The sequence below is a fragment of the Ipomoea nil genome, unplaced genomic scaffold, assembly GCF_001879475.1.
Source record: "Ipomoea nil cultivar Tokyo-kokei standard unplaced genomic scaffold, Asagao_1.1 scaffold0482, whole genome shotgun sequence".
Lineage (NCBI taxonomy): Eukaryota > Viridiplantae > Streptophyta > Magnoliopsida > Solanales > Convolvulaceae > Ipomoea > Ipomoea nil.
In genome coordinates, this window is record NW_017616910.1 from 1,873,068 (window position 1) to 1,884,809 (window position 11,742).

General features: G+C 36.3%; 2 protein-coding genes across 2 annotated transcripts; both read left to right on the plus strand.

Annotated features, from left to right (window-relative positions):
- The first annotated feature begins 559 nt into the window (after nucleotides 1-559).
- Nucleotides 560-5,233, plus strand: LOC109173637. The gene is made up of 7 exons (XM_019322890.1): nucleotides 560-1,127; nucleotides 1,577-1,676; nucleotides 2,305-2,370; nucleotides 2,447-2,561; nucleotides 3,695-3,777; nucleotides 4,054-4,115; nucleotides 4,743-5,233. Exons 1-7 carry the CDS (start codon nucleotides 913-915, stop codon nucleotides 4,852-4,854), a joined length of 753 nt encoding a protein of 250 aa, XP_019178435.1. The 5' UTR covers nucleotides 560-912; the 3' UTR covers nucleotides 4,855-5,233.
- Nucleotides 5,234-8,293: 3,060 nt separating this feature from the next.
- On the plus strand, nucleotides 8,294-11,698 carry LOC109173634 (cytochrome b561 and DOMON domain-containing protein At3g07570). Its single transcript, XM_019322883.1, has 4 exons — nucleotides 8,294-8,576; nucleotides 9,118-9,520; nucleotides 11,048-11,331; nucleotides 11,409-11,698. The coding sequence occupies exons 1-4, from the start codon at nucleotides 8,379-8,381 to the stop codon at nucleotides 11,640-11,642; spliced, it is 1,119 nt and encodes a 372-aa protein (XP_019178428.1). The 5' UTR covers nucleotides 8,294-8,378; the 3' UTR covers nucleotides 11,643-11,698.
- The last annotated feature ends 44 nt before the right edge of the window (nucleotides 11,699-11,742 follow it).

Genomic DNA, 11,742 nt, shown 5'->3' on the forward strand with positions numbered 1-11,742 from the left:
AAAAAAAAAACACTTCATCCATTAAACATTCATAGAAAAAAACTCATACACAAAAATGGAAGGAGAGACAAGCCACTCCATCCCACTACACAAAGATTGATTAACTTTAACTAACTCATGAGCCACTCTATTCGTAGACAGATACACAAAACAAAACTTAGTACTTACAAAGGAAAAAAGCAAACCCTTTTACGTCAACGATAATCATTCCAAATGCATCCCTTCCCGAGCTTCCATTAATCTCACCAACCACCTGTTTAGCATCCATTTTCACCACCACCCTCTCAACCCTCAAAACCTTCAATCAGCTTAGAGTCTCCCTAACCCCAACCGCTTCAGCCCCCTAGGAGAGAAATAACCCAGCCATCTACCCCTTAGCTGCCACAAATTGCCCCTCCTCGTCTCTCAAAACCCACCCAAACTCCATACAATTTCCACCCATATCCAGGGAACTATTATTAAAACCTCTAATTAGTACATGATCCTATTAACACAGTAAAAAAATTATGTATATAAGTTTATAAAATAAATGATAGTATAAGCCGGGGGTGGAAATTGGGAAGGGAATTGGTGGGCGGCTTTGACCACCCAAGTCGCCAGCAGTCTAGTCCCTAAAGATTCCGCTTCATAGTTTCGAGTCAGCTCCTTTTCGCATTACCAAGAAAATCGGTTTCCGAATTCCTACACGAGTTCGTAGATTTTTCTCATCATCTCCTTCGCTTTTGCCTCAATTCAAGAAAATTTTCGCTCCTCCGATGACAAATTCTCGCTCTTCAAGCCTGAGATTAGCTCCAAGTCCGTGAAATTAACGTTTCGCCGAAGAGAATTGACAAGAGGAAGCTGAATTCGAGTGTTTCTTTTGGGTGGGATTTTGGAAGTTTTTTTTTTTTTTTTTTTTGGATTTGGTTTTGGATGGCTGCAAGTGCGGACACGGCGGAGGGGAACGGAAATGGTAATAGCAACGGCCAGGAAGGGACGGCAAACGCGAATGGCGCCACCAGCAACGGCCTCTCTGTGCCGGAAAATTCGGTGTTGGGGGCTACGCAGGCCGCGCTCCGCCACAACCCTGGCATCTCCGTGGAATGGACTCCGGAGGAACAGTCTATATTGGAAGAATTGCTCGCAACGTAAGTCCTTTTTCTCTTCTTTATCTGATTTCTAACTTCTTGAATTTCGGCGTGGCCATGTGATCTGATATCCTCTGCTGGATTTGCTGAACTGTGAATTTTGTTTTGGTAACGTTTTGAATTCCTGTTGCGTGAAAGAATTGTTTGGGATTTCAACTAGATCAGCCATGGAAAAGAAGAAAATTCTTTCTTTGGGCTCTTGTATCTTCATTTGGTCCTATTGAAAGGGAAATAAGGTAAATTAGGGAAAAAATCTGAAGGTGTTAAGATTCTTCAATAACATCAAAAGATTCTTTTTTTTTTTTTCCCTTAATTAAATGGATAAATAATTGCCTTGTGTTTATCCTAGAATTGGGGAACAGATAGAAATATGCCTTTTAGTAATATGCTACTTCTATTCAGAGTGCATTTGCATTATCTGAGCTGATTCTGTACTGTGCCTTTTGCAGATATGCTAAGGAAAACAACATAGTCCGTTATGCAAAAATTGCTATGCAGTTAAACGATAAGACTGTTCGAGATGTAGCACTGAGATGTAGATGGATGACCGTAAGTTTTTGATTCCCTGTTGGTTTTGTTCGGCCTTTCTATTAATATTTATCCACTATCAAGCTATTTGACGCACAAGTTGAATGATCAGCTACTGGATTCTCTTGAGCCTGAGTCCTAAGTGGAACGGATAATTGGGGAATTGGATGAATTTAGATACTACAAGCAGCAAGTGAAATTAATTGATCGAACAGACTTTTATCTTGTTAATATTTTCCTCTAATAAATCCATAAAAGGCCCGGGTAAATGTCTATTGAGTGTACAATTCATAGTACTAGCATATGGGTATATTGCTTTCCTACACAATTTTTAAGCTCATGTTTGCCTCCTTAAGAGCCATTTATTTCCATTGTAATGGCATCTCCCATTTTAAATGACTTGTGTTCTGCTAAAAATGTGTGCTTTCTGCCTTCTTTGCATAGTACTTTGAGTAGATGGTAGGATTGTTGTGATCAAACTGCAGGCATGAGGCAAAACTGTAGATTCTTATTTTACTAGTCAATTTCTCAAGACGCTATTACAAGTAGAGAAATGATACACAACCTTATTTTGGAGTTAAGGGCTGTTATATCAATAATGGTTATAAATTTCACCTAAATGTTTCCTCTCTTTTTTTGGTTGTTGCAGAAAAAGGAAAACAGCAAGAGGAGAAAAGAAGATCATAATTCATCAAGGAAAAGTAAAGACAAAAAGGTACTAAGTCTGTAATACAAGAAATGGTCTGTTAAGATCTGCAAGTGGCTCACTTCTCTTTCACTTGACTTTTCAGGAAAAGATAACCGAGTCTATGCCAAAATCTTCACATGTTGCAAATCTTACAAATGGCCCTTTCTATGCTCAATCTACTACATCCATGGACAATGATGATGGTATATCCTACAAAGGTATGTTCTTGCATTTTGAATTTGAAAAAAAATTGTAGAAGAATGATTTCTGGAAATTATTAGTGAAGGAAAACAGGTCAAATACATCATTGAACTAGATGTGAAAATGCACTTGAGCCACTGAATCTTTAAAAAATGCAATTAGACCACTGAATATTTTAAAACCGTGCAATTTTTCCAAATAGCCAATGTATTATGTGGAAATAAATTCCTACATATAGCAAATTTTTCATTTTTTTTTTCTTTCTTCATCCTCCCTAAGACTTCATTGACATCAACCCAGCAATATGGAACTTAGATCCTTCTCACTACTTAGTCTGGTTTCTCCGTCTTATATCATTAAGATGGTTGTTTGCCGTTTCAATTTTCAAATCAACACGGTTTCTTCATCTCTGATCTGTGATGAAGCTGTCTCAGATCAAGATGGTTGCTTCGTCCCAAATCTGAGATGAAGCCATCTGAGGTGGTTGACCCCCCTCCTAGCTTGGTGGATTCCATTTTGGGTTCTGATCCTTGTCCACCTAAACAACATGAACACCTTGCAAAATCATTTCAGAGAGCAGATCTCAAAGCAATACGATACTCAGTTTTCATCACCACAGTCAGCTAAACACAGCAAATTAGTATTGAAGATTCCATTTGTTGAAGCTCAATGGTTATACAATTGACTTTGTCCGGTTAATTCTAATCAACTTGTGAGGAAATGGGCTACATGGTATATAATCAACACATTCAGTGTGCTTTTCCTAGTTGGTGTACTTAAATATGTACCATTTAGGATTAACTGAAATAGCATTTTACTCTACTGGGATGTAGAATGCACCTGAATATTGTAATGTTTGTTATATTGGGATTTATTTCATTCCTCAGAAATTCTTAGTCTTTGATTAATTTTTGCCTGAAACTTGAAATTTTCCATAGTTGATCTGTATTTATTTTTAAATAAATCAATCACCACTTCAATCTTAATTTGACACATCTTTATGAAAATTTAAAAGAATAGTTAAGTCTTCTTGTTGTACTTGTGTGACTGTTTTTGGAGAGCGATGATTCAAAATATCACTTTAGATACATTTCTGTCTGATATTAATTCCTAATTCATGCTTACACTCATTGCAATTTGTCATTTGCAGCAATTGGTGGCCCCGCTGGACAGCTCCTTGAACAAACTGCCCAGGCCTTGGATCAGATTTCTACAAACTTTGCTGCTTTCAAGGTTAGTATGGAGCACCTCTCTAGTTAGTAAAAGCTAAGTGTTAAAATACCCGTCTCAGCAAACCTGATCGCTGGATTTTGTACAGTGAATAAGATCTTTCGTGGAAACAAAAATCTTGGTTTCTGTTATATTTCAAACTAGTATGGATTTTGTGCCACACTGCGTTGATGCTAAATTTACTGTACTGACAATTCAAATTTACAGAGCATTGTCTTTTTCTTTTTTTTTTTCAAAGTTGATGGTACTTAAATTTTATCTTACTCTATTTCTATGCAGATACATGAGAACATCGGTCTTCTCTGCCAGGCTCGAAATAATATCCTCTCGATCTTAAATGAGTACGTCAAATATTTTCTCTGCCTCTTTTGTCATCTTTGCTTTCAACATAATGGATATCTTTAACTGAATCATTATTGAATAAGGTCACATCTCTTTTGACACTCCAGAAGCCTGCTGTATTTAGAATATTCACCTTTTCTCTCTGACAAACTTTCAAAAAATTCAAAATAATTGTGCATGGTATTTAACCACTAAAACAAGTAATTCTGATGTTTGAATTCTTCTTTGCTTAAGCTTCTCCCATATATTTCCTGTAATTCTCGTGTGATTGCTATTAATTCAGTGCTCTTAACAAGGTGTGAGAATGTGTGATTAAGGGCGTGCTACAACTTTTTATGAATGCCATTATGTTACACTGGCCTCTCTCCGGATAGGGCTTAAACAGCAGGATAGAAGAAAACGGTAGTTCTTAAGAAATCCCGAGAATGAAAGTTGTTAGAAGGGGAATTGGTTTTTCTTGCTAAAACAGTATATAGCATCTGCCCATTTGAAAATATCGACGAGGCATCACATTAGTGTCGTCGATCTGTACTTGGCACCATCATAGTTCATGTTCTTGGATTTACGTTTTTGATGACCATTGAATTCTGTTACTAAGTCGTCCCACTCTAACCTGTATACTGCAGTATGAACGATATGCCGGAGATAATGAAGCAGATGCCACCCCTCCCCGTGAAGCTGAACGACGAGCTTGCCAGCACACTTCTTCCGCAGCCACCCTTGCCAAAGCAGGCTTGAGATCCCGGTTGTTGTCGCGGTGCTAACTAATCATGTTTCTGACTATTTTCCCTCAAGCTCAGACCCTCAGATTATATAATTAGATAGCAAAATAAGCTGCTGCTCTGTACCTCAGTTGGAAATTTGCTTTGAATATTCTTTGGTTTTTATTTTTATTTATTTTTTTTTGGGGTCATTTTTTAAGCTTTCTTTTGTAATGTTCCTGCTGTGGTACTCAGTTTTCTTCCTCCTTTTGTTGGGTTTGGTTGATTAAAGTATAGGATTAGGTTGTTTAGTACTTTGAATGTGGCATTGTCAATAGAGGGTAGTTGTGTCTAAAGGATTCTTGATTTTTGTATATAATATTTAGAAAAAAAAAAAAAATCTCCATTAGATATTATGCTTCTTTGACTTCTTCTTTTTGCTTTCATCTAGTTAAGCAATGAAAATCATAATTAAAGAATTTTTAAAAAGAAGGATAATTGTCAAAGGCATGGATATTGCCTGAATTCAAAATAATGAGTTATTGATACATTTGAAGATTACCTTGTCAGTTATCATATTTGCGTGGCATAATTATCTTGATTGACTAAAAAACTAATCATCTCATCAACTTCTATGAGCACAACTTTACTGGTCAATCAAGTGTTGAAAAAGGCGCTAACTTTCTTTAGGTGTCTTGATTTTTTATTTTTATTTTTTAAAAGAACCAGGGGTTCGGCTGCCTAGACCACCTAGGCGGCCGGCCGCGGAGGAGGCCGATTTCGGCGTTTCTCGACGCAGTCGGGCGCCGCCTAGCGTCTAGGCGCGATTTTTGTAACATTGGGTCAGTCAACTCGAGTTAAAATAAATTTATAAGTTTTGTCTGTTAGCAATCGCAAGGAACTCAAACCAAAATAAATTTATAAACTTTGCTTTGCTAGCGCGGCAAGATAAGGCACAACTCAATTGGTTAACTAAATAAGTTAATAAGGCTCAGCTTTGTTAGCACTTAGCAGTCACAGGATGTGACATAACTTGGTCAGCCAAAGCAAAATAACTTAATAAGCTTTGTTATACTATCAATATGTCAACCAAAGCAAAATAACTTAATAAGCTTTGTTATACTAGCACGAACAAAAAAGGCCAGCCAGAGAGGAATTGTTCCCATAAGGAGGGGAAAAAGGCATGGTGTATATTTGATGAGAATATATTTTCTCATCTAGTATCAGCTAGGTTAATTTCTCCCATGGAAAACGTCGGTACGGCTCTGTTCTTGGTTCCTCTGAACGGACTGTTACCGAGATTCCTTCGATACCTGCGAGTGGTAGCCTTTCATCGGCTCATCACTTCGTTTCCTTAAAGTTGACCTCCCGAAATTATCTGTTCTGGCGGACTCAGATGCTTCCGTTTCTTGAAGGCCAAGGGCTTCTAGGTTTTAAAAAAAACGTCGACCGCGGACAGCGCCCCAGCAGTGGTTTCGCCCTTGTAGTTCGCCGAGCAGCCGGAGAGCGCGAGAGCGAGTGGACGATCCTAGGGTTTGTTCGATCACCTGCCAAAGCTGCCGAGAAGTACCCTTGCCGACGGCGAAACGGAGAGTCTCCTCGTACAAGGAAGAGATGAGCATGGAGAGGATGGCTTTGTCTTGCCGACGCCATGCAAGCTGCCGCGCCGGGAGATCGGAAACCACCGCCGGGGCGCTATCCGCAATCGACATCAACACCGGTGATTCCGTCGGAAAGGGCGTAGAGCCATCAACAAAACCTAGAAGCCCTTGGCCTTCAAGAAACGGAAGCATCTGAGTCCACCAGAACAGATAATTTCGGGAGGTCAACTTTAAGGAAACGAAGTGATGAGTCGATGAAAGGCTACCACTCGCAGGCATCGAAGGAATCTCGGTAACAGTCCGTTCAGAGGAACCAAGAACAGAGCCGTCATTAACACCGACGTTTTCCATGGGAGAAACCTAGCTGATACCATATGAGAATATATTTTCTGTATTGATAATCAAGAACAGCGGATACAAAGTATATAAAGATAGGAAATAGAGATCTAGTCTAATACTACTAATATAATAGAGATCTAGTCTAATAGTACTAGTAGAGTCCTAATCTATTTAATGTTCAAGTATACTTACATTCTTTTATAGTGATTAGTGTTATTTAAACAAGATATTAGTTGAAGAGTCGGTCTTTTTGAAAAATCTAGAATGTTCTTAAATGAAGGGTAATGTTATTTAAAAAAAAAAAATTGATAATCCAATTTTTTGAAAGATCTAGAATGTTTTCAAATGAAAGTTAGACGATAACATGTTTATTAGCAAGATAAATCATTTTGAATCTTATTCTTAGTAATTCTATTTGAATTTTACATAATTTTATTCCATCCAACTTTTAAGTATATTATACATCCATTCAACTTGAACTCAAAACTATAATTTTATTTGGAGTGCAACTACAAGCCTTCATCATGGCCTGTTTGAAATTCACTTTGCCACCGCTATGATGCTTTCTTATTTCGCAAATTATACAGTAGTGAACCATGATCTATATTGTAAGATTAATCGTTGATGTATGTTATTTTTAATATATTACAAAGTATATATTTATCTTTAGTGAATTATATAATTATTTTAAAATAATATTAAGAGTTGTCACATTTGTTAAAAATAAGTCACTCTTTTATTATTATGCACTTATGCTATCATATTTTTTATTCGATTTTAAAATAATTACAGTGATTATGAAAGTATTGAGACATACATTTCTTTATAAAATAATTTTGGAGATTAGGGTAAATATGAAGCAAAATAAATCATGTATGGGTGCAACACTAAACTACTAAAGTCAATACAATAGACAAATGTCCTACCAGAGATCAATTTAAGAATAATGTTTGATGATATATGCTCTTTTCTTATAACATCAAAGTGTCTAATCATCCACACCCATCAATTTATAATAAACAAAAGAATCTCGGCACTTGTTCAATTGCAACACCATATCAGGTAGACCTACCACTAATTAAGTTTAAGCACATCAATAAGAATGTAAAGATAAAAGACAATCCTAGTATTTGGGGTAAGAGACCAAGGTTCGAATCTCGGTGGCGGCAGTGTAAGAATTATGTTTAAAATAGACAAATTCTTTGTGCGCACCGACATTTGGCTCTGCCTACTAACCCATTGAGTCACCGTGATTTACATCCTCTCACATACTCTGTCGGGTTAGAGTGTGGGGCCCTTAGGATAACAATCCTAATCAAGTTAGTCAACAGTTAGCTTGTTAATTTTAAATTTTAACTTTAATGAAAACTATTTATTGACCTTTTTACTTTGAATCGATCAATTATGAACAATGTGAAATTCTTTGCAGGCTAGTATCCCTCCCAAAATATTGAGTTGGAATGTTTTTCAAGCATAAACAAAAGAGAATCGATCAGGTCAACCGCATGACCCCTTCAAGGCTTCAACTATAAACCATCTCCGATCCTCTCTCCTCCCCACTTTGCTCCCTTCTCACTTCAACAAAATTTAGAGAGAGAAATAAGATCAAGGAGAGAGAGAGATGAAGGCACCATCTTCCAAACTCATTCCCTCCTTCTTCTTCTTCCTCCTCCAGCTATATAGTTCTCAGTTCTTGAAAGTAAACTCTCAATCCACAGATTCCTGCAACTCCAATCTCCTCCTCAAAACTCAACTCCCATTTGAACCCACTTCCTTCCACTGCCTTCCTGTCTGGGATACCCATGGCTTCATCCTCCGAGTATGTATTCCCTCTCAACTAAACCCTTAACTCACTTTTAACCTGCCAAACTGCAAACTTCTGAAGGATTGCACAGTAATTACTACAGGATTGCACTGTTACAGTAAATATAGTAGTTCGCAGATTCGCGCGTTAAGATTAGTTCATACCTGATTATGGAACTGCAAACTTCTGAAGGATTGCACCATAATTACTACATGATTGCACTGTTAGGGTGCAATCCTTTATATAGTAAATATGATGCAATCCTTCAGAAGTTCGCAGATGATTAGTTCATAGTTCATACCTGATTATAGAATTACAAACTTCTGAAGAATTACACCGTAATTATTACATATCGTTATGATGCAATATAGTAAATATAATACAATCCTTCATAAGTTCACAGATATGCGCGTTAAGATTAGTTCATACCTGATTATGGAACTTTATATATATATATATATATATATATATATATATATATATATATATATATATATATATATATATATATATATATATATATATATGATTTTCATGTATGTTGTGTGTTTTGCAGTATATGCAGACAGATACGAATGTATGGAGCTTCGTGTTGTCAGCGCCAAACCAGAATGGGTACGTGGGGATCGGATTTTCCGCGAACGGGAAGATGGTGGGGTCCAGTGCGATAGTGGGGTGGGTGGGTAGTGATGGGGCCCCCACGATGAAGAAGTATTTTCTGGGTGGGCAATCTCCTCAGGAAGTGCAGCCTGATCAAGGGAGCCTGCAATTAGTGAGCTTAAATTCCTCCATTGTTGCCGAGAATTCAAGAATCTATATCGCCTTCCAGCTCACCACCGATATGCCGTCCAACCGCCTCATCTACTCCGTCGGACCCGCCGGAATGTTGCCGTCTTCCTCCACCTTCCGGTTGACCCAACACCAGGACCAAATCTCTACCCTTTTGGATTATACCACAGGTAACATATTAATACTACATTTTCTAACTATATATATATATATAAAAATAATAAAAATTGAACAAATATTTAAAATTTTAAGAAAATACTACTCCTGCTCTCAAATTCGACTCCCAATTTTTACTAAGTTCTACTATATGTACTTCCAAATCTTACTCCTTTCTGACGGGTATTGATATGCTATTTTCTTCATTGGGACCCACAGAATGAAATAACTAATCATCAATTGTCACATCATGAGGAAATAGAAATACAGAGTACATGTAGTAAAATTTAAAATTTTAAGTTGTTGATCAATATCCTGACCATGATTGATCATAAATTCGTACTTATGAGTCATAAAGACTCGGACTTCACCACATTATAGGTATTTGATACAATCATGCATAATTGTATTGAAGTATTATTTGTAGTGATTTTTTATATTACATGGTATAACGATGTTGGTAAGCATGATAATACTTGGGGCAAAAAGTATGGGTACTAATTGGGCACGGTAGACTTTTTCTCAAAATTATGCTTCATAAAATGCATTAGATCATCACAGAAATGAACTCGGCCATAGTGATTTGATTTCACCACTTTGATCATCAACTTTCGATTTTATCCAATAATATTATTAATTTTTAAATTTGTACCGGAAAATAAGTATAAATTTGAATGAAATAATACATTTGAAGGATTTAAATAGGTACAAATTTGATAGTTTACACCATATATGTGAACTGAAAGTTTATGTTCAAATTTTTACCAATTTAAATTTTTTGAATAAGTACTCTATAATAAAAAAAAAAAAAAAATCTATATAAACAGTTCAGTTGGAATTCGTAATAAATAGTAGGCTAGAATCAAATATTCTGTTCATGCCTGTTCATTTGAAACAATTTAATTTTGATTGCATGTGGCTTAATCATGCTTATGCATAATCCAACCATCATTACTTGTTATTAAAGTATAGAAGCTAGTGGATATAGAAATTGTCAACACACATAATAATATTTTTAGTAAGTTGGGTTAGTTAAGATGTTAACAAAAGTGGACACTGTGCTCATGTAGGGCCCATGACAGCTACTTGTGAACTGCCTTCAGTAAACAAAACGATATGTTAGTTGAGTGCCGGCCAACTAAACTACCAAGTATAAAAAATTCTTTATTATATATATATATATATATATATATATATATATATATATATTACAAATGATCTATTAATTTAATAACATTAAAATAACTTAACTTAATAGTTTGAATTTCAATAAAAACACTGGATAATCATCGTAGTGTTGCTGTCATTGTTGTCCATGTTATAAGATTTGAATATATTGAAAATTTTAAAGTGTCTTTATCATGTTTATCATGTTGATTTATAGCGAGTATAAACCTCATATATTTGAATATATTGAAAATTACCGTTACACACCCTTAGATGCAACCAAACATATTATAAGGCTTATTCCCGGTGGTTATTGACACTTTAAAAATTTTCACGAATAAAGATAAAATTGTATTCTTATTATGTTGTTACAGGTGAAAGTGAAACAAAAACCTTGTATGCGACACTAAGGAGGACCCACGGGTTGTTGAACTTGTTTGGTTGGGGAATTTTGGTGCCGATTGGGATGATAGTCGCTCGCTACTTTAGGCAATGGGATCCAGTATGGTTTTACTCTCACACCGTTGTCCAAACGATAGCATTTATCTTAGGATTCGCAGGTGTGATATGCGGTTTGGTACTGGAAAACCGCCTTGGCACGGATGTCGATACGCACAAAGGCCTCGGGATCTTCATTCTCTCGCTTGGTTGCTTACAGGTTTGTGTATTTTGTCTCGACTCAAAAGTTGAACTGATAATGAAACTGTAGATATAACCGTTGGGTATAATTTGTAGGTGATTGCACTTTTGGTTCGACCCAATAAGGAAGCCAAAGTGAGGAAGTATTGGAATTGGTATCATCACAATGTGGGAAGGATTTTGGTGATTATTGCAATTGCAAACATATTTTATGGAATCCACTTGGGGGATGCAGGGACTGCCTGGAATGCTGGTTTTGCTATTGCCCTTGTTGTACTGTTCTTCATTGCTGCTATCCTTGAGCTTAGGCTGTGGACTGCAAAAGACTAGTTCTTTTGTATAATCTTTATTTCTTCTTCTTTTTTAATTATTATTATTATTTGTAATTTTGTATTTGTATTTATTATTGTTATGATGAGGATTTTCCTTT

What these genes read in the sequence shown, in the direction of transcription:
- LOC109173637 (XM_019322890.1), top strand. Translation starts at nt 913, where the DNA reads ATGGCTGCAAGTGCGGACACGGCGGAGGGGAACGGAAATGGTAATAGC. An exon ending in TTGGAAGAATTGCTCGCAAC is followed by an intron (nt 1,128 to 1,576) that starts GTAAGTCCTTTT and finishes TGCCTTTTGCAG; the next exon opens with ATATGCTAAGGAAAACAACA. An exon ending in CAAACTTTGCTGCTTTCAAG is followed by an intron (nt 3,778 to 4,053) that starts GTTAGTATGGAG and finishes ATTTCTATGCAG; the next exon opens with ATACATGAGAACATCGGTCT.
- LOC109173634 (XM_019322883.1), top strand. Translation starts at nt 8,379, where the DNA reads ATGAAGGCACCATCTTCCAAACTCATTCCCTCCTTCTTCTTCTTCCTC. An exon ending in CCCATGGCTTCATCCTCCGA is followed by an intron (nt 8,577 to 9,117) that starts GTATGTATTCCC and finishes TGTGTTTTGCAG; the next exon opens with TATATGCAGACAGATACGAA. An exon ending in TCTCGCTTGGTTGCTTACAG is followed by an intron (nt 11,332 to 11,408) that starts GTTTGTGTATTT and finishes TATAATTTGTAG; the next exon opens with GTGATTGCACTTTTGGTTCG.